At 41.5% G+C, this 23,433-nt stretch overlaps 1 protein-coding gene across 1 annotated transcript in view; it reads right to left on the bottom strand.

The window, feature by feature from the left end:
- Positions 1-23,433, bottom strand: part of CUNH14orf80 (chromosome unknown C14orf80 homolog) — a 172,689-nt gene that overhangs the window by 117,554 nt on the left and 31,702 nt on the right. The window contains exons 3-4 of the mRNA XM_019501994.1: positions 19,085-19,255; positions 11,832-11,930 (exon numbers count right to left, since the gene is read on the bottom strand). Of these exons, the coding sequence (XP_019357539.1) occupies positions 11,832-11,930; positions 19,085-19,222 (237 nt within the window). The 5' untranslated portion in view covers positions 19,223-19,255. The remainder of the gene's footprint in view (positions 1-11,831; positions 11,931-19,084; positions 19,256-23,433) is intronic.

The following is a 23,433-nucleotide window of genomic DNA, read 5'->3' as shown; positions in this document are numbered from 1 at the left end:
AGCCTCCCTGAAAGCAAATTAAATGAACCATCTGGCGTGATAAATCAAACCACTGGTGAATGTTCTATGTTCCAAAACAACTGAAAAATTATTTTTAAAGTGAAAAAAGCGTGCTTTCCAAGCACTTACAAGATTTACATAGTTCATCTGAAACCGCCCCCAAAATTTCCCCTTGGTAGATGGCCACACCCAAGAGAAAAATTATTGCTCACTCTCTCACTTTTTTTAAGGAATTTGAGACAAGTGGATAAATTGGTCAAAGATAGCCATAGCTTAGAAAGTTATTTACAACAATTACAGACAAGCGATATGCCCTGCTTTAAGCAGGGGGTTGGACTATACAATAGTTCCATAATGATTATAGTGCTATAACGATGAAACTAGCAAAGGTAATAGAAGCAAGGCATTTTTTGTGATATCTTTTACTGGATCTTCTCTTTTTCCCTATACACACAGACATACAGATTGTCCAATAAAAGATATTACCAAAAAAATCACCCCTCGCATATTTCCAGGACCATCATGGCTACAGTAGCACTCTAGTCCTACTAAAAATAACAGAGGCATGACTAGTAAAGGCCAGATCCTTAGTGGGCATTACTTGCCATACCTCCGGAGGGGGCGGGGGGGGGGAATTTCTACCAGTTGAGGTTTTGCCGTTGAAAGCAAAAAGGTCATATCAAAGTAAGTTCTTCATATAATGACTGGCACAGTACCCCAAACCAGGTGGTGAGGATACATCATAAGCATTCTTTTATGAACGAAGGCGAATACCCATCCTTATTTGGGGGGGGGGGATGGATAATTCATGCAATAGAAAAATGGATTGGGATCCAGAGAAGAGTATGGTTATGTGGCCAGGGTCTGCAGACGTGAGACAAAGAAAGCCAAAGCATCCATGAAAATCAAGTTGGCAACCAATATTAAAAATAACAAAATATCCTTATATAGGTACATAGGGAGGAAAAAAAAAAAAATCAAGCTCCACTGTGGCACCCCTACTGAACATGGAGGGGAAGCCCACAGTTGATACCCATGAAAAGGCAGAGCTTCTTAATAATTACTTTGCATCAGTTTTCCTGAAACCAAGTGAAAACTGGTGACCAGACCAGGGGCACAGCGAATACAGCAATGACAGCAGTCCTTGTAAAATGAGTCCAGAACAGGTGAAGACACTCTTAGACCATTTGGATGTTTTCAAGTTGGCTGGTCCAGATGACTTTCACCCAAGAGTGCTGAACGATCTGGCCGAGCTCATAGCGGTGCCTCTGGCAGGGCTGTTCGAGGAGATGTAGAACTTAGGAGCTGTCCCTAACAACTGGAAAAAGGTGAACGTGGTTCCCACCTTTAAGAAGGGAAAGAGGGACAACCCTGCCAGCCATAGACCGGTCAGTCTAACTTCAGTCCTGGGGAAGATCTTTGAAAAAATTGTTAAGGAGGCCATCAACCATAAGCTTGTATCTGGTGAGGTACTGAGAAGCAACCAGCATGGCTTTGTAAAAGGGGAGGTCTTGCCTAACAAACCTGGTGTCCTTTTATGACCAGGTAACTAACCACCTGAACATAGGACAGGAGGTGGACGTCATCTACCTAGATTTCAGCAAGGCGTTTAATATTGTTTCCCATTAAATCTTCTCAATTAAGTTGGAGAGTACAGGCAGTCCCCGGACTTACAACACAAACGTTTTGTGAAAACCATGCCTTAAGTCGAAACGTAACTCAGAGCCAATTTTCTCATAAGAAACAATGTTATAAATGGGGGATTGGTTCCTGAACCAAGGCCCAATACCCTATTTCACTAAAAATACCCCAGAATTTTGTACTCGATCAATTATTATGAGTAATATAGCTACATTAGTGTATTTATATTGTAAATAGCAGTCAAACTGATTTGGAAGGACTTCTTTGAGGTGACTTCGCTGGACTTTTTGAAGGACTCTTGGTTGGACTTTTTGAAGGGTTCTTGGCTGACCTCTTCTCAGGAGTCTTGGCTGCAGGTTTTTCTGGAGTCTTGGCCGCTTTCTTAAAGAAAGTGTCCAGGGAAATTTGGACAGATGTTCTCCAGGGAGATGAGCAATGCAGCGAACTTGTTTGCTGGCATGGTGTTGCATTGGATCAAGCGTTGTAAAGTCGAAACTGATGTCATAAGGTTGAAACAGTGTCAATTTATAAACGTTGTAAGTGTGAAACGTAACTCGAAATGCTGCAAGTCGAGGACTGCCTGTACTGGTCTACACCAGGCTACAGCAAGGAACTACCAGTTCCTACCAGGCTGGGAACTGGATCAATGGCTAATCTCAGTGAGTAATAATTGATGAGGTGGCCTCATCCTGGAGGGCCGTATGCAGTGGCATACCCCAGGGGTCAGCGCTTGGGCCTGTGCTCTTTAACATCTTTATTAATGACCTGATTGAGGGAGTGAAAAGTGTAATGATTAAGTTTGTGGATGATACCAAACCGTGGGGAAAAGTGGGCACATCAGAGGACAGGTCAAGAATTTAGAAAAACCTTGACAGGCTGGTCCTATGGGCTGAACAAAACCATATGAAGTTCAACAGGGACGAATGCCAGGTCCTTCATCTGGACAGTAAGAACCTTCACCATATCTATACAATGGGTGGTGGTCCACTGGCTGGCACTGCATTCGAAAGGGACCTAGGGGTGTCAATTGACCAGAGGATGAATATGAGCCACCAGTGTAACAAAATCGCCAACAGAGCAAACAGACCTCTGACGTGCATTAGCACATGTGTTGCCAACAGATCCAGAGAGGTGCTCTTCCCCCTCTTCGGCACTGGTGAGGCCACAGATGGAGTACTGTATCCAGTTCTAGGCACCGCACTTCAAGATGTGGACAAGCTCAAAAGGGTGCAGAGAAGGGTCACCCACATGATCAAGAGCCTGGGAGACAGACCCTGTGAGCGGAGACTTCAGGAACTGAGTTTGTTCATCCTGAGCAAAAGAAGGCTGAGAGGTGACTTGATAGCCATGAATTGATATGTCAAGGGAGAACACCAGGATCTAGGAGAACAACTTTTCAGAAAAGCCCCTCCCTGGGAAGACACAGACCAATGGACACAAGCTAGCCCAGGAAAAGTTTCGGCTGGACATAAGGAAAAACTTCTTTTTCATACAGGTAACCAGAATCTAGAACACACTTCCAACAGAGGTGGTGCAGTCACCATCTCTGGCGATCTTTAAGAGGAGGCTGGACAAATACCTTGTTGAGCTCATTTGAGCCCAATTACCTCCTTCCCCTGGCAGGGGGCTGAATTTGATGATCTTACAGGTCCCTTCCTGTCCTTCTTCCTATGACTCTATAATTCCAAGTCACAAAACTGAATTTAATAGCTGATTTTGCTGAAATATCTTGAGTTTGGAGCATAGAATGAGCATGGCATTTCCCATCTGTATCCATTTCCCTTCAGAAAAAATTCTGTTGGTTCAAATACTTCCAGTTAAATTGAAAGAACCTTTAAAAGGCTATCATCCACACCAACATCAAGGACATTTCACATGCAAGTAAGCCTATGAGTCCTGCAGCCCTATGACAGCAGACCACATCACAACAAACTATAGGGAACTCTATGGGCCAGATCACATCCTCGTGGCAAGCCATTAAAAAGTTTATAGTAAGTGTTTGCAGTGATTAGAGGCCGGTAGCAGGGCTGTGCAAAATGGCACCGTTCTGTTTCGACTTGCATTTCAAGGTTTTGATGGAACAGCATTTCATTTCAAATTTCATTTAGATTCAAAACTGCTGTTCCGTTTCATTTCATCAAAACAGTGACACTGTTTCAACATTCTGCCCATGTACTACAATGGGGAAGCTCAAAACAGGTGCTCTCATTCAGCAGGCAGATCGGGGGCCTGTAACCCCAGGAGGGTTGCAGGGGCTGTGCCAGTCCTCCCAGGTTTGCAGGCCCCTGATCTGCCTGCCAGATGAGAGAGGGAAGCTGGGTGCTGCCGCCTGGGACCAGCAAGTTGGGGAAGGGAACTGAGCCCGATCACTCAGTTCCCCTCCCCCACACTGTGATCCATTGGGCTGGGAAAGGAAACTGAGTCCGATTGCTCAGTTCCGCTCCCCAGTGCTACGGTCAGGCTGGGGAAGGACCCTGAGTGCTATGATCAGGCCCTATGATCAGGCTGGAGAAGGGAACTGAGCGCAGCTGAACCGAGCTCCCCATCCCAGTGCTACAATCAGGCTGGGGAAAGGAACTGAGCTCAGCCAGAATCAGTTCCCTTCCCCAGCCTGGTCACAGCACTGGGGAGGGGAATTGAGAGATCGGGCTCAGTTCCCTTCCCCAACCCGACTGTAGGGCTGGGAAGGGGAACTCAGCTCAGCTGAGCTCAGTTCCCTTCCCCAGTCCAATGGATTGCACCGCTGGGGAGGGGAACTGAGCGATCAGGTTCAGTTCCCTTCCCCAGCCCAATGGATCGCAGTGCTGGGGAGGGGAACTAAGCAATCGGGCTCAGTTCCCTTCCCTCCCAGCCCCATCAATCACAGCGCTGTGCTGCGATCAGCTTCCTGCGGTGCAGCCGTGGGAGGCGGGGAGAGCCAGGGCTGCACTCCTGGCTGAGACACGTGAGGCTGCAGAGCTGCTGGGAGCGCAGCCCTGGTTCTCCCCTGTCTCCCACCACCTGGCTGCTGGCTGCTTCAAAACTTGAAACATTTTGAAACTTCCAAAACGTTCTGACTGGCCTTGTTTCGTTTCGAGGCTGTTTCAAAGACCTTCATTTCATTTCAATTTCACTATTTCAAGCTTGAAATGAGTTGAAACAATGTCGAAACGAAACAGCCAGCGAAATTTTGCACAGCCCTAGTGGCTACATATTTGTTTGAATCCTGCTGCTGCTGTCGCTTTTTGGGTGGTGTTAGCTTTGGGTTTCTTTTAACTTAGTTGCTGCTCACTATGTCCTTTGGCATCCAGGAATATGAGAAATTATGATTTTGTTACTCCAGGAGTAATGGTGACTAATTAACTGCAAGTAGCTAATTATCAGGCGTTCACTATTTTTTAACTTTTAGTGAGATGTATATTTTTCATAGTAAGGAATGATTTTGACATTTACAAAATGAAGCAAAAAATGTTGCAAAGTCTAATGCAAACTATACACTCTGACTTGCTATTTAAGAATTGTACGATCATACAGATAAACAACCGACATACAAATGTTTCTAACAGTCTTGCTACAAAAATTCAGTGTTTAATATACGTAATAGTATACAATTATAACGAAGTAAAGTAATCTAGTATTTTTGCTTTGCACTCTTACATGAATTCATCACCAAAATAGAATACAATTCTGCTAAATGGAATGGTTGATCATCTATGCTGTGCTGAACCAAGAAAAGCAGAAAAGTTTCCAATCCTTTGCAAGCATCATTTCACTGAAGGTACACTGTGAGAAACAGATCAGTACCTTTTGAGTTGACTAATTATCAGGAACTAATTCCATTGTGATTTAGTATGTGTGTACATTTGGAAACGATAACTATACTTTAATAGACACAGTGCTTTGTGTACAATCAAGAGGACTAGGGGCCAATTCAGCCTACTGATTAATAAAACCATAGTGACAAGGTATCCTGATGACTAACCAAATTTCACAGGATTTCACTAAGATTACAGTCAATAGATACTAAAATAGCATGTGCGAGTCAAATGATTTTTCCTCAGTTATTCCATTGTATCCAAGGTAGCTAGAGATTTACATCCACTTCTGCAAATACTCTGATATTCTGGTGATGGGTACAAAAATGTAGGCCTCTTCCTTCAGAGACTTTTGCTTTAGCTATTGTGTTGTGATATATCCTATGTGTAGTACTTTCATACAACAGTAACAAGGGAAAAAGGATACCTAAAATGTGTGCATCAAAAACTGTGCTCAGCTAGCCTAATTTTCAACCTATGTGTGGTTAGAGTGCTTTAAAAAGTTGGAGTTGTTTTTTGCACAGAAGTGCATACACCTACAGACAGCCCTGAACCCCTGGTGACTTGAGTCTGAAAATGCAGCCTCAGATCTCTCAAAGGAATCTTTAGATAGGGCTCAGCATCTTCTATTGCTAAAAAAATGAAAAAAGCAAAACAGTACCTAACACCTACAATTTGAAGGCATGCTTTCCAAATGGAAAAGAAACTCTTTAGAGCTTTGCATGAAATCAAACCACAGACAATCATTCACAGAGAAAGAATAAAACCTATAATCAGCCAATCTGTAACTTCCATCTGGGGCAGCTGTTTTAAATGGAAGCTGTCAGGAGATTTAGGACCCACAATAGACTTATCTTAAAACTTGATTATTCATCCCTTTTAGCTTCCCAATTTTGATGACAAATTGTAAAATCTCATCTGACTGAAGCAGGCCATACACACAGTGTACGAGCTTCTTGCTAGAACAAATGAGCACCCTGTAGGAAATTATTTAAGAACTGAAGGATCCCTAAAAATCAAACCCGCAACAATTGGATTTTAAAAAATTGCAAATTCTAAAAGTTCATCAAACATGGAAGTGAATCCAACCTGTAAGTCATAAAATCATAGACAATTAGGGTTGCAAAGGACCTCAGGAGGTCATCTAGTCCTGCGTTTCTCAACCCATGCATCACAAGAATATATGAAAGGACCATGAACAAACTTTAAAAATGGATTCTCCTTTAAAGGAGAAAAACATGGGGAAACACTAGCAGGCTGGCACAGTTCCAGCCTGCAAGGGGCTGCTTGGGGCCCCACATGCCACACACCCCCCACCCCACACACTTACCCTTGCCCCAACCACTTGGGGGATCGGGCTTGGGGGCAGGGGACAGCGGGTCAGGAATGAGGGGCACCCGCAGGGACAGGGGGCTGTTTTCTACTTTAAACTATTTACTAGGCTGGGACTGGCCATCAATATTTACAAATGGGTCCTGGTACAAAAAAGGGTGAGAACCACTGATCTAGTCCAACCCCCTGCTTAAAGCAGGACCATCCCCACCTATATGATCCCAGTCAAGGCTTTGTCTAACCAGGTCTTAAAAATCTCTAGGGATAAAGATTTCACCACCTCTCTGGGTAGTCTGTTCCAATGCTTTACTACCCTCCTGGTGAGAAAGTTTTTCCTAGTATCTAACCCATAGGCAACACATGGTAGGGGGGTATGGAGAGCCACATGCCCCCCTGAGATTAGCCACCACTGGCTTCTGCCGGCAGTTGCTGCCCCCCACCCCCCAGCCAACACAGCCTCTGGCATCTGCAGGTGGTCCCCGCTTGCCCCCCCTGCCACCAGCAGCTGCAGACAGTCCCCACTGCTGGCAGCTGCGAGCAGTCCCCGCTCACTGCCACCAACGCCAGCATCTGCAGGTGGTTCCCGCTTGGTGCCTGCCACCCCTCCACACCCCCGACACCGGCGCTGGGTGTCTGTGGGCAGTTCCTTACAAATGGTGCCACCCCAGTCTTGGGACGCACCAGTTGTTGATGGTCTAACTTAAACTTCCTTTGCTGCAACTTGAGACCATTGTTCCTTGTTCTGTCATCTGCCACCACTGAGAACAGTCTAGCTCTATCATCTTTGGAACCATCTTTTAGGTTGTTGAAGGCTGCTATTAAATCCCCCCTCAGTCTTCTCTTCTCCAGACTAGATAAGCTCAGATCCCTCAGTCTCTCCTTATAATCATAAGTAATGTTCCCCAGCCCTCTAACCATTTCCATAGCCCTCTATTGGACTCTCTCCAATTTGTCCATATTCTTTCTGTACTGGGGGGCCCAAAGTCAGATGGGTTCAATTATCTGCCACTAGGTTCTGGAAGCTAAACACTTGACACCAAAGGTAGCTTAAATGAACATGCTACAAGTATAAAATATAAAAATATTTTCAGAACAAAATGGTGAAACAGAATGAAAAACTAATGGCACATGAGTGTTAACAAGTTTCTGTTAATATTCACATGGTGGTTCCTTGCATTACCTATTTGCTGTGTCTGATCTTGCACGCAGTAGATTGATCTACTGGCATTTAAAGGTGACTGCTTAGCTTAATACTTCAACAATTTCAATGATTCTCTCTAGTGTTGTTAGCCTCCTACTCAGTACCTTGAGTTCTGCTTTCAGCCTTTAATCTTTGCAAAGATGGAGCACAAGAAGATTGAGTTCTACACATAAAACAGCATGAGAGAGAGAGAAAGGGGGAGCAGTGAATGGTCTGCTTTGCCCTAAAGCTCATTGATCTGTACATGGTCACACTTTTGATGACGAAGTTAATTCAATTACTCTGAAGGACGTATTTTGCTAGCAGAAAGTAAATCACAAGAGGTAGTGAAAACGTAATGCAGAACTAAGGCAAATGTGTTTTAGACATGTCTCAAGAATGGGCTTACACTAAAATTGTAGGTATAAAGAATTTGCAGATCTGTTTCCAGATTACAACCACTGTCCTAATGGCTAGGAATGGACCCATGCTCTTTCAAAGCCAGGCAATGATGCTACCCAAAAGCAAGAGGGCAACTCATCTTGCCTCTGCCTCATGTTAAGTGACTTAAGGCCCCTCTGAATATTCATGTAAAGGCATGAGAGGATATGATGCACAATCTACATATGCATAGCAGGAGGCACTGACCTGGCTGCCAGCCTCCTCAGCTGCAGGGCCTGTAGCTACAGCAGTGGGTGGTGCAACCCTGCAGCTGGAAGCCCAGTCACCTGATGGGGCTCCCAGCCACAGGGGAGCACCTGGCTATGTGGCCAATTAAAGGCATGATAAGAATAAGCCACAGTTATTACACAATTTTTGTGGAATAACTTTGTGGCTTATTCCTGATTTTGTCATGCCATTAATTGATTGGACATCTGGCTGGGTCACAACTTAAGCTGTGATTAACTGGTTAATCATGCTTTAAGTGTAACATGCAGATGAGGTATCATTTCCCAAGTGACTGTGACCCACAGAGCTAAAAACCAAAATTCTAAATCAAACCTGGGATGTGGCAAGACACCAACAACAATGGTCAGTCTCAACCTGGAATGATTTGGAGGACTGTATTAAAATGGCCACTACTGATACTGTCTAAAATCCTACATGTTACAAAGACATCCAAGGCTCTTGGTATAGTGCCAAAATATGCTAAGAGCTTTATACACAATAAGGTATGTTCCCTGCCACAATGAACTTCCATGCTCAACAGATAATGTGTAGACAAGGAAAGTATATACCACACTCCAGGTCTTCACCAGTAAGCAAAATTCTGGCTCAGCTTCTTTGGGAAAAAGGCTTGGCATCCATCGCTATGGACCAAAAAGGAGTCTTGCTCCTGGGCAACCTCATTCTCCCCAGCGAAATTGGATCAACTGTTAGTATCTCTGCCTAGACAGCATTCAGTATGAAGGGAGCACACAGAATGCTTCTTAACCCTTTGAAAGTGCAGAGAAATGGCTTTCATGTTATCCCCAGTGAATTCAATAATTTAAAAGCCAAAGAATGCTCATAAAAGTCACAGCAGTCATGTGATAAAAAAGCAATTTACTCACAGTACCCAGGAACTGTATGTGTAAATACCCTGGCAATTAGTGAGTTCACATTTCCATCCCTTAAAAACACCACTGCATTTCCATTAAGCACCTTTTAATCCCCAAAGTACAGGAATAACTTAACCTGCTGCTTTAATGATACCATCTCAAGGATAAACACAGAAGTTAAAAGATTACACCAATGCTACATAACCACTCACACAATTTAAACTGTAGGGGAAGACTGTCTAAACGGAACATAACTAACCAAGTAGGAATTGGGTTTAATCCCTAACTAGTGAGAAAAATCTCAACCTGGAATCAGTGTTACAATGAAACGTACTAGAAATTTGGGAAGACATAAAAATTATAATGGCTGGTAAAAGCTATGTGTAAAACTATCCTACAAAGACTTCTATAGTCAAAAATCCTAAAGAAGGCAACTTTAAATAAGTTAAAGTGATTCTGAAACTTCTCTAGAAAGGGGTTAGCTAGACTCTTCCATTTAATAAACTGAAGTTTAACATCATAGATATCTGTATTCAATCACATTTTCTCTGTCAGAATGAAATCTCTTGTTTTATTATAGGAAAGAACAAGTTCTCTCACAGGAAATCTTTGATGAAAATGAATTCTTCTCTTCTATAAAACTAGCCCAATGTCTTTTCTATAGCAGCTAATTTTTGACACTTTGATCCACTTCACATTTCTATCCTTTGAAGGATACCTAGAACAGGAAATAATTTATAACACCATTCACCAACAGGGTACATTACAATAAGACAAATTGATATGCTGCTCTTTTTATTGATCCATGAAGCTGGTTATTATTCAGGGTAACATTAATAGAAATGTCACATTACTTTGAGAGAAAAACCTATTTCACAATGTTTATACTAAAACCATTTGGCAATGAACATGCTAACTTATGCTGCTGCCACCTGTGCTGGTATTTAAAAGTCAGAGATTTTGAAGATGCAGAACTCAAGAAATAATCTTTAAAAACAATTGCTAAATTTCCAAAGAGTCCTATTTTGAGCCATATTTATAATAAGCAGAGGGAAGCCAGTATCTGAAATGGTTTATGCCTGCCATTGCACATTAGTTTGTAATCACAGGAATGTTTATAAGTATGAGGCAACCGCATTTTTTAAATTACATTGAGAACTTTGTTTTGGGGGAGTATGGCAGAGGAACATAACATTCAGAAACTTTGCAAAAACAGGACAAGGTTTAGGTTCTGTTGGAAGTACAAAGCATCATCCTTCACCAGAATCTCTTTTTATCTGTGCTGACTTGTTTTAAAAATGGGCATGCAACAGCATTTTTAGAAAACCCTCCTGAAATTAAGAATTGGATATGTGTGCTCTTACAATGCAATTATACTTCTGAACTACTCACAGCAAAAGTACTAAGCCAAAAGAGCCTCAGACCCGTATTGATTACAAGCACCAGTCAACATTCACTCACCCCTGAAACTGTTAGAGAATCAGAAAGAAAAAAGATGGAAAAAACCTGTCACCAACTAGTCCTATATCCACTACTAAGGTTGCATGGAGATTTTCATATAAACCTTGCCCTGTCTACACCCTTTCCAGTATAAGAAGCTGATCTGAGTATTTTTATGCTCACCTACAGTACCTCACTATGCCTGTAATATTAGAGAGAGGAGTTTTTAGCCTGTCCAATGCTGGAAGCCCAATATTGATGATGGGAAATCGTGTGTGTTGCATTTCAAGATAAATGTTAGAAACCACTTTTTTTCTCATTGAGCAGAGACCAGTATTTAAATAAGGCAGGGCTAACTGGACACCTGCAACTCAAATGTAGGGGTTCATGTAAGCCCCATGGGCTCCCAGCTGGCCACCACCCATCTGGCTCTGGCTGCTTGCAGGGAGACGGTCTAGGCTTCCCTTCCTTCCCTCAGATTTCCCTTCCTGCTCCTGCATCAGGGGCAGCATAGAAACAGCGCAGGATGAGCTGAGGTGGGGGCACCCAGACACAGTGCAGCAGTGGTGGGGGGGCAATGCCCACATGCGTGGTGTAACATCCACCCATGAGTGCACTGGAGTACATTGGGAGGTGGGGGGGGAAGTGGAGGGGTAGCAGGCAGGGAGCACCACTTTCAGACACCAAGAGGAGTTAAGCCAGGAGAAAGTTTGAAGACATTAAGTCTCCTGGAAGCAATTTACCCCTGGTTGTTCCCTGGTTATTCTTCTCCCAGAGTGGCCATTTTTGCTGTGGGAGAAAGAACTAAAAAGACTTCCCACTTGTGTTTTCTACTAAGAGAATGGCAATTCTCCTGGTGGAAACAAAATCTGTATATGGCCCTGGTCACTACAGATGCATTACCTGTTTATAGTTATCAGGTTGTCTAATGAGATCCGTTTCTGTGACAGAAAAATGTCCAATGGTCTGGTCCATATGAGAGCCATTAGTGTAGAAATGAATCTGGAATAAACAAAATGAACACACACAAATAAGTACAGATGGACCAAAATTATAATTAGACCATGACAGAAAAACAAAGGTATTTGAAAGTTGTTTGGTGGCCATTATAAAATAAACTGTTGGTCACAGTTCAATTCCCAACAGAAAGATGAATATATAACTGTCATTCACTACTAAATTGGCCCTTCTTATGACAGACTCCAAAAAATCAAAACTAACACGTAAACAGCCTGCTTGCTTATACAGTGGTCAGTCCTGCAAACCACAGTTAGCAGAGTGACAAGCAAATATTTGATCGGTTTCTGCCTGGTATAAATCAAAAGCTTTCACTTTCCTAGGTCCATTACCTCACCCCATCACAGAATTCATGTTAAATATTTATAAGGCATTAAAAAATTATGACACATTTACATGCATACCTAAAGTGATACCCACTGTATCGTTCCTGCTCTATTTCCCCGAATGCAAGAAACGCTACTCAGCTATAGTAAATCTTTCTACTCCTGAAGTTTATTTTTGGTTAGCTCTTTAACGATTTTGCCAGATACTTGTCCCAGCTGTGTTGGTGATGTTATCATCAATTCTTGAGGAAAAACTTCCCAAGTTAGTCAAGGGAACAATAAAAAGCAATTCTTTCTATTCAATACCAATCCCTTTGTTATAGTAATAACTGAAGCTGTCAGACAAAAAACTAGTGCACATTTGTCATGAAATCTTTCATATTTCTCTAATATTTCTTCCCAGATGACAGGAAAATATTTGTTGCTTTTCGAACTTTGCTGTAATATTAACATTATCATGCATTCCAACACTGCAAAATCTTTTAAAGTTAATGGATAATGAATAATTATCACCTAGCACTGAACTTAACAAGATTATGGAATTCCTTCCCTGAAATTCTTCTGGTGGCAATCAGCTAGTACATACTTAGAACTGGAATGAATTTTTTCTCACGCACATTTTCCTCCCTCTAAACCATGCTGCTGCTTCAGCCCTTTACTATTCAACTCCAGACTCTCCTCCACTCCAAGGTATTACAGCTCCTGAATCTTTCAGCATCCTGGAGCTAGGGCTCAAATATGAGTCCTTCTAAGTCCCAAACTGCGTTGCATGTATCTTAGGGAAATATCAAAATCTGGGACTTCAAGGCATCTGATAGAGACAGGGTATTTTCTTGGACTAGACCTAAAATCGACACCATCTTAGTTGCAAGTCTTTCCCCTGTCATAAAAGTTTTACCTTCAGGTAGTTTTCATTAGTTCTTTGAAAACCTCTGCAATGTCCATACAGGAAACACCTGCAGATGCTGCACTCATTTGCCAAAAAAAAAATTTTGCTGTCACTAATGGCAAAACAAACCATTTAAACCTTTCAAGGTGAAGATGCCATGTGGCTGGTAGTAAATGTAAAATACAGAATCATTAGCCTCCTTTTTAATACTATAACCACAATACAATCAAGAATTAGGCCTAAAAGCAGAAAGAATTGCAGGGAAGAAAAACAAGGTCTTAGAGGGTTCAATGTCTGTAAACTACTAAGGGAAAAAACTGGACTGAGGGCAGGAGGAAGCAGCTCCTTTTACAACCTTGCACCAATGCTCTTCCATGAGATAGCAATATACACAGCCCCTAGGAGCCTTCCTTTGCAGAAAGCCCCAGCCTCTTCTCTGAAGATCAGGGAAACCTGTACTGACAGGAATAACCAAAGCAAAGGGATCCAGGGTCCTCTCTGCCAGAGGCCAGGCCCAATGCTTCAATAGAAGATATAAGCATTCCACAAAATGCAGTTACAGAATTACCTATCCACAAGGAACTTTTTATCCTAAATCCCATGAACTAGAAGCCGGCTGTGCTCTGAACCATTAAGGTACACAAACCTTCCAAATTCCTTTTTCTTAAAAAAAAAATTACTACTATAACTAGATAGTCTTGTGGTCTGGGCTGTGTATCCTTTTTCAAATCCTGCCAAGTGTCTTTGGTATAGATCTGTACAGGCTAATTATTCAGTGTGAGAAAAAAATATTTCTTTTTATCACCATTAAAATGATTCAAGGTCATAAAAATAATTCAAGGTTTACAAAAATCTGCCTGACACTAAGAGACTTAGGGCCTATCCACGCATAGAATTATTCATGCTATTCTTAAATAACTGTGGGTGAATATTCTTATTCTAGATTAAAAGTGCCAAAGTGGTTTAAGATGAACAGGAATGTTCTTATTTCAAAATAAGAACATGAAAATTTATTTGGATTATGATAGGATCTGAATTTAAAGTGTATTACCTATTCCTGAATAACTTCAACTACGGAGAAAGCTCTAAACAAGCTTTTTAGTATGTTCAAGGAAATGGTAAGAAAAGGTTTAAAAACGTTCTACAAATTCATAAATGGAGAGAAAGAATTCTGCTGTATTGAACAACCCTCTGCTATCATCCAACAACACAAAGCTGATGTTAGATAAATGCAGGCTACAAAAAATCCAAGAATAATTAACTATGGACAGAAGTAACAGAGGATTGTGGTAGATTTGTCATTATTTGGAATCTTTACATCAAGAAAGGATGCATCTTTGTAGAAGGGCTGCCCTAGATCAACCAGAAGTTATTAGGACTGATGAAGGAATTATCTGATATCAATTTCAGGCCTATGTTAGGGCCTTGTTACACAGTAATTCTGGGTGGCTCCTGGATTGTCTGCACATTAACATCTGAAATTATCTCTAAGCACTCATTAGCCTGCTCAAAGTTATACCACACCAGGGCAGGATGATCTCTGATCTGTGTTACCCAGCTCATGTTGCACTCAGGTATAGCCTCTCTAGTCAGTCCTTTCAGAAAATAGGTCTTTCCTAGCTTTAAAAAAGCTAAAAATGTAGAATGCCACTACCTGTTCTGTTTCATTCAATGGCCCCTTTTATATATGATAAGATGAACAGATGTTACCATTTTCTGTATCACTTGCTATTTTGTATATTTATCATGTCTCCTCTCAAAGAGAAGCAACCCTAAAAAATTCTCATTCTCTTCATAGCGAAGTTTAAAGTTTATTCCAATGCCACTAAGTACTCTTCTTGTCAACCTCTAACCTCATCCTGCCTGTAGCGTTTATAGACAAACAGTACTGTAGTGCCATGATTCCCACCATTCCAACGTATTTCAGTAATGCCTATTATGTCACAGTCCTGTTCTCCAGCCAGGCATTCTAGATCACCTATGTCTTAACTTTGCATTTTTGTGTACATATAAATACAGTTTTATTTCTTATGCCTATTTTTAAGCCCATAGCCTGATACCTCTTCAATTTTACCTCTGATCTTGACCTGCCCCTGCTTTAGGACAGTTGCAATTTCTGTCCTAAACTTTACTAGATACTAAGGTATCTGGCAATTTCTAAAGGGAAACCATCATGTTTTCCAGGAATTTGAGCAGATTCTGATACTTCTTTGCATATGCTTTCCTGGCACAAAGTATTTCAGTTTCAGAAACAAAGCTATGTATGTTTACAGTATATGGTTCATTCCTATTTTAACAATGTACATACTTCAATCGATATGCTCAACATTTAGGAAAACAATAGTAGTCACATCCCTAAAACCAGAATGATTTTTAAGAGCATGGGGTCTGTTTTAGAGAGCTGAAAACACAGAGATGGTCTTTTAGAACCAGTTTGAGTCACACAAACTGAAACCTGGAAACGTATTACCATCAGTTGGATAAATCAGTGAATCATGAGCAGTGCAAATTTTGCTCTTGATTCAAGATACATATGCTGGTAAGTTAGTAAACAGAGTGACTAAAAGCCATAATTATAATTTTGGGAAGAAAGTCCCCTGAAAATCTGTCAGTATAATCAGAAAACATAAAACTCATTAGCCTTTTGCACATGGTGTTTGTGGCTTTGTACTAGAATAGCAAGAGCTCATATGCAAGTCATATTAGGTCAGCTAGATTTCCAAATGAAATAGCTCAGAAACCTCAATCCTCTGACACATAGCAGCTTAGTTTAAATTCTAAAAAAATATGCTAATGCAACAGTATGGCTAAGATTTCTGCATGCAGAGAAATCAAGGAATATATTCATGATTTATATAGCAGCTACAGATTGTTCCCTTTGTGCACATGTAGCATTTTTATCATATATGTTAATTAGTAAGAATAAATACACATGTGTAATACAGCCTCATTACAGACAAGTCAAAATTTTACCTTTAAAATTCTCTGTCTTTACTACAATTAAATATCAACCAGAATGTTGCACAATATTATTGCCACTCTTAATTCACACTGTTGGGTCTTGATAGTGGCACGTATATAAAATCATAGATGGCTATCTTCTAAATAGCTCAAAGCTTACTCAGATGCAGAAGCATCCTTAATGGGACCCCTGTCCAAACATCAGAGTGCAAAATTTGGTTTACCATCTTCAAAAATGCATACTTCTATTATTAGAGACTTTAGGTATGGATCTGGCTGATTTACCTGTGCAATCCATTTTGCTTTCCCCAGTCAAATCTGGCATATTATAATGAAAAAAGAAAAACTGTTCTGACTTGCACATCAATGAAATAACTGTCTTCCTAAAATCAGGATGCAGAATCTCTGTTGTGGACAGTGCTACACATATGAAAAAAAATCCCAACCTAGCTTTCAGATCCCAATTTTAAGCAGTTTAAAAAAATCTTCTAAAATAAACTACTTCAATCTGGAAGTTGTATACAATCACGGACGGTTATTTTACTAATAGAAATTCACCTTAAACTTTAATTTTGTAATTTCTGCTTGCTACACCCATAATAGTTTTACAATGGTTGGTTTTATAGCTAATGTAGTAAAGCACACTGGCAGTATCATAGCCAATGAGGTTAATCTGAGGCACAATTATTGCTAATTGAAAATCTTCTTTAAAGTCTCCACAGGAAAATCCCAAATTTATTCCCAAATTTAATTACTGTAGGTTTTCATTGATCACACCACCAAACCTGAGCTTGCCTTGTCAGCATGTTTGTTTAATCAATGTCTTTGCTTAATTAATTTCTAATCTGTAACTTAAAACTTCATGTTCATATTCAAGGCCCCAGACTCAAATTGTTTTTGTATCCTCTACTGGGCTCTTTCATTGCCAATGACAGGATGAATCAGTGTTCTGATGCTAGGTTATGAACCCTTTTATCTTCTAACCAGTTCAAATCTAGGAGAACCTCAAATCCAGTACTTGAGGGGAAGAAGAGGTAACAGTTTCATAACATTTCCATATCAACTGAAAACCACTACAAGTAGTGACATTCTTGGTGATTTTAGTAAAAAAGTATGGACTTGAATCAACTACAACAGGAACATTAAACTCACCCAATCCTGCCAGCTAGATGAGGGACTGGGCCCACAGACCAGCCCCACATGCTGGACCCAGCACAGGCACCAGGACCAGTCCAGCAAGAGTGCCACACATATCACACGCCCCAGACCAGCCCCATGTGCTACGTATAGCGCACACCCTGGACCAGCCCTGCATGCAGTGTGCACACCAGCTCCACCCTGTCCACAGCATGTGCCAGCCCAGCTCTATATGCAAGGCCAGGGCCAGCACATGCTGCATGCAGTGTGTAGACCCAAAGACAGCACCATGGGCCAGATTATAGGCCTCTGCAGGCTGGATTTGGCCCATGGGCCCTATCTTTGATACCCCTGAATTATAAGAATGAATCACCATTTACCCTTCCAGGTCAAGTTCAGAGGACATTTCTTGTGGGAGGCACGTAGCAATGCTGTACCTGATCTGTTGTTATATGAAGGGCTTCAGTCCCTAGGATTGGAAATTAGCTATCTTGGTCCAGCAATAAATTAATTACAACACAAAAATGTAGCCACAGGAGAATCTTGAGATTGCAGCAATAGATTTAACAATTCAAACCAAGAAACCATTCTCACTCAAAACCCTCTTACTTGACACAACTTTCTGTTGTAAGCTACCCTTTGGGCTCCAAATTCTCAGGCTTAGTTTTAGCTTCAAGGAGACTTAACTCCATGAAGGCTAAAAATGATTCCATTTCAGTTATTGGATCATGTAAAATAGGTCTTTCATCAGTGAAGACATTTTTTCCCCCTTCCCCTCCTTGGTCATCAATGTCATCAGCTGGCATTTGGGACTCTGGGACTTTCCTTCCACTTTGACAGGCAGTGATATTCCTAGACAGGCATTTACGCATTTCCCCAAAAAACAGAGGCTTGAATGGAAAATGACCTACAACTTCAACTGTGCAGAGGCTACTGCACTGCCATGATCTGAAATGGTGCTAGTTTTGTGAGTTTAATTCCAATCATCACTGCTATCTTAACAAGGACTGCACTGAATTTGGCAATCACTGCAACTCTGTACATGATAGCTGCGCCAATGTTTGTAAACAGCAATGTAACAGATGGTTGGATTTTTCTGCCATATTTCTGAATGTCTGAAAGTAACCTAACCTTTTGTCCTGTCCAAACAGCTCCCATTAAAAGGAATACGAAGAACCAGCTCAGATATATGCTGACACGGGGCTGTCCAATATAGGCAAAGCCACATACCACGTAGGCCACACGCCACAGGGGTGGGTCTGTGGGATCCTGTCCCCTTCTCCACCTGATACGTGGGCCATGACGGTGGTACACAGCCACCCACTTGGTGGCACAAAGCCCCGTTACTTGGTCTATACAGGCAACGCACAGATCCCCAAGTTCCCCTCCCAAGCCTAAACGCATGGGCTGAGCAAGCTGTGCTGGTGGTGCACAGCCCTCCCACTCCGTCACGCAGGCTACACCAGCAGCATGTAGACCCCTCACCACATGGCAGAAGAGGCAGGTGCTGGGGCCCATGCATCACACATTAGCTGGTCACAGGCCACACAGCTCATGGGTCACCAGTTGGACCACCCTGTTCAGATCCATCTTGAGTGAGCCCACCTGGGGATGGTAAATATACAAACCTAGATCCTATTAAAAATTGTAACATTCTGGGCATTAATTTTAAGTGAGTGAAAACAAGTACGTTTATTTTTTAACAAGTCTCCATTTACCTCCCTAATGTGAAAAACCTGGGATACGCCTTATTCATACATCTGAGATTTACTGGTGGAGCCTCAAAAACATAACATAGTTCAATTGCAAGTTAAAAGAATGTTTACCTTATACAAGAGTTTGCATTGCTCCTGAGAATCAACATGCAAACTCCGCCACTGGAACCGCAACTTGCCATTTAACCACTGTAGGTATCTGATATCCACTTCATTTTTCAGGCCAGGCTCTGGTGCTAATTCAGCCATGCCCTTCCAGCTCTTCAAGAGATTATTTCCACACTAAAAGCAGAAGACAGAAACAGAATGGTCTGAATTATCTTCCACATTTTTGAGTCACTAGGCAGTAAATACCATGCAGAATGAACAGGACAAGGACCAGCCAGGTGAAACAAACAGAGGAAAAAAGAGAAGCATAAATGCTAGAGAGGATGTAGAGAAATATGGATCTTTCTGCACATATACTGAAAATGCCCTATGTTAACAGTGCTTTGGAGGCAAATAAATAGAATTTACGAGATAAGTCAGGCTACTCAGAAAACCTTTAGCATTTCTATCAGGTTATAGTCTCATGGGTCCAGCTAAATCCTAATTGTAATGGCATTTCCTTCCTTCTGAATCCTGAATAACCAACTGGTGGTTTTAAGGGAAATCAGACTTTTCCAAGTTTCTTTTTTTTCCCCACCTAAATCAATAGTTATGCTCATTGATTTTTAGAATATTAGGAATGAATCAGATACAGTATCTAAAGATACTACATTGCATACAGATCAACAGAGAAATGCTGTCAAGGTAAGTTTAAAACCAAAGTCAACCAAAAAACATGACCAGACAAAAAGGAATTATATGCATGAGTCCTATCTGAAGGGCTCGCATGACGCTCCCTCGTGGTCTCTAAGGGAGAAGCTTTAACATGATAACCAAAAAAATGATATTTAACTGCATACAGGGAAACATCCAATCCCATGGGATACCACAATGCAGCTAAAGGAGTAAAACTCTCTGGAAGAATCTGATTTTCACTATCTTTATTGGTAGCTTGGGCTACAAGAAAAATAGAAAAAGCAATCAATCTGGAAACAGCACTGCACAGTGCCCACCCTAGACTGCACAGTGCCCACCCTAGACCAGCTGGAGCTGGCACCTGGTCCTGTATGCAGGAGGGAGGGAAGGGCCTGTGGGTCTGATTCAGTTAGTGGGACTGGACCTGTGGATTGGTCCCACACCAAACATCTGGCTCCTGGGGCCAGAGAGATTTGACAACCCTGCTATATGTCTGTAAATGACAAGTAACTTCAACCCTAAACGAAACAAGATGACAGTCGCAACAATTTTGCCACATTTATATAGGTACAGGAGCATGTAGATGTAATAGCTGCATTGTAACAGCTTATCCCAGTATCATTCCATACTTGTATAACTGTCATGCCTGTCCACACTACCAGAGGAAGAGATCACACAAGCCACAGAACCTAAAAAGCAACCAGGTGTCCTATACTACAAGAAACCTGCATATTATCTATAAATACAAAAATATTGGTCTGATTGTCTAGCACAGCACTAGGACTGTGGGTCTTTAACTTGTTCTGTGGCAGAACCTGAGCATACAAACTAGCCACTGGTATTTTTTTGCTAATTTGTTTGTTTTACTGGTAGTACTGAGTTCAGTTCTCCACACATTTTTGCTCAGACAATATTGCCTTTGTGTTAGAAGGGAAAAGCAGTCACCTTGCCTGGATCCCACTTGCCCAGAAATTCATCACAGTCGTCTCTTTTCTAAATAACTATTGGCAGACTCACCTAAACAGAGCTGCAGCATTGGTCCAGGGCACCCTTGCGGCTCAGCTGGTTTTGCCAATATTAATAGAGGCTGCTGAGCTATGAAACTGTGAAGGTTAGTGGTCTCCAAACACGACAATGCAAACAACTAGATACTAATAATTATCTTGGGGAAGGAAGCTACAGTTGTATTAAAATAAATGAAGGAGTTACAACCTCAAAGATATTGTGTGACATACAAGACTCTACTTTCCCTATCACACCAGACATCTTATACTAGATTCTGCTTTTTCTGTCTTTTACAGCAGAAGTCTTAACAAAGTCCCCTGGATTAGAGGTTTCAGAACTACACACATACTGCTCCCATGGGGATTTACCTAAAACAGAATGGTATTATCGTAAATTCAACTGCCTTGCAAGAGCAGTGACAAACACCATGTGGAGCTAATTTTATTGTAGCAATTTTCTTTATTAATATTAAAACAAGAAAGTCCCTGCATTTTTAACAGAATCTGTGTCAATTACTTATTTCATACAAACTGCACAAAATACTTATGTCTGCAATGAAATACTTGGTCTCTCATAAAGTAAACAAGGAAAGGGGGCCTTGAATATTGTATTATGACCTCAATTTCAGTCCTCTGTCTCTACAGTCTAGACCTATTTACAACTTTTCCCAGCTCCAGCCTATGCTTTGAATATTTCCATACATTTATCTAATCTGTTCAGCAATATAGGTATATACTCAATCTCACTTCCGCATGCATTGTGTTGGCAACATAGAAAGCATAGCAAAGGCAACTACGCAGGACTCCAAATATCCTCCTCTTAGCTGAATGCTTGAAAGCAGTAGTGCTCTCTTTACAGTCATACACAGCCAGAAGACTTAAGTGTCTAAATTCAACCCAATTCCACCCTGGTCAAGCCCTTGAAAAACAGTTAATACAAATGCTAGATGGGTCATCCCCTTGCTTTACTGCTTTTTGTGAGTGAGTCTTTAAGGTTAAGATGATGGCCTGTTACAAAGATAGCTGCATTCATGATTTTACACTTTACAGGGACTTGAGCAGGGTGGAACAGGATCATACTTAGTTGCAAAAAGGTGGAACAGGATTGGGCTCCAACCTTCTGAAATCCAGCCATTCATGTAGCATGTGAAAATGCATATAAATTATTATTTTAAATGGGAAAAAATGTTTTTTTCTTTAGTCACCCCTGCTCAAAGAATTAATTTTGTTTTAAATTATCCCCAGGGCCCCTCAAACAGCCAATACCTAATGCTTTTAAGAAATACAGAAAATTTCAGTGTAAAAAATGAATTGCCTAGAGGGACAAGATTGTGCATAAAAATAAGCGGCTAACACAAAATGCTATTGCCATCCTATCAGCGCCGTCACCAAGAGCACAACATTGAATGCTCTTCTGTTTTTTTCATCTTCAATGTGTTTTCCAAACATTATTGAATAATTGCTAAGAATGACAACCTTAACAATGAATTTACTGTCACAGCCTCATAAACCTAACATTTTTTATCTGCTTTGCCTTTAAATTACAACAATGTATTTTAAAATACAATATTAATAACTTAACAAATAAAAGAGCTAGTGCTGACAGCTGGCTGAGTGGATTCTACTTTCCCCTAGAGCTCCAGTGGGACCTCTGTTTCATCAGTGGCATTCTTCAGAGTTACAAGCTCCATTGGCTAGGCTAGCATAGATTTTTGGATCCTAAAATATAATTCCAAAAACAAGTCAAAGTTTGTACTGGATATGAACAGAACCATATTTAAAACTGCTTGGGAGCTGTAAGCATTAACAGTTGTACTTGCTGACCTTCTAAGCAAGCAGAAAGCACTAGCTTTAACTGAGAAGCTGCTAATACTTGCAAGCTCTCCTGGCATGCAAATCACAGAAGGGAGCAGCTGGCATATACTGTCCTGACTCCATCAATGGCAAGAGACACCAACTCAGGCTCTGAGATCCACATTTTTATATATATCTATATATATCAGAGTGCAAAGTACAGAATGACCCAATGCAGAATATAAGGACTCTAGTGAAAACCAGGAAACACCTCCAAATTTTATCTTGCTCTACATCATGCACCCGTATCCCAGTTTCTGAATGTTATGAAAGTAGAGAGAAAGATTTCCAGAAACCTGGAGCAGGGTATTGGGCCTTTTGCTGCTCTGAAAGATGGAGTAGTTTTACTAAGAAAGATCTACCCACTCATTTTCATAGTTTCATAGTTTCTAGGGTCGGAAGGGACCTGAGAAGATCATCTAGTCCAACCCCCTGCCATGACAGGAAAGAGTACTGGGGTCAAACGACCCCAGCAAGGCGTCCATCTAACCTCTTCTTAAAAACCCCCAGGGTAGGAACCTGCACCACCTCCCTTGGAAGTTGGTTCCAGACCCTAGCCGCCCTGACTGTGAAATAGCGCCTTCTGATGTCTAACCTAAATCTACCCTCTGCTAGCTTGTGACCGTTGTTCCTGGTCACTCCTGGCTGTGCTCGGGGGAACAGTGACTCCCCCAGTGCCTTCTGATCCCCCCTGACCAGTTTGTAACAGGCCACAAGATCCCCCCTCAGCCTTCTCTTGTGGAGGCTGAACAGGTTCAGGTCCTGTAGTCTCTCCTCATAGGGCCTGCCCTGCAGTCCCCTGATCATGCGAGTGGCCCT

Source organism: Gavialis gangeticus, unplaced genomic scaffold (genome assembly GCF_001723915.1).
Source record: "Gavialis gangeticus isolate Ggan-Ray unplaced genomic scaffold, GavGan_comp1, whole genome shotgun sequence".
Taxonomy (NCBI): Eukaryota; Metazoa; Chordata; order Crocodylia; family Gavialidae; genus Gavialis; species Gavialis gangeticus.
The sequence above is the reverse complement of the archived record's forward strand: the minus strand, read 5'-3'. Positions and strand labels throughout refer to the sequence as shown.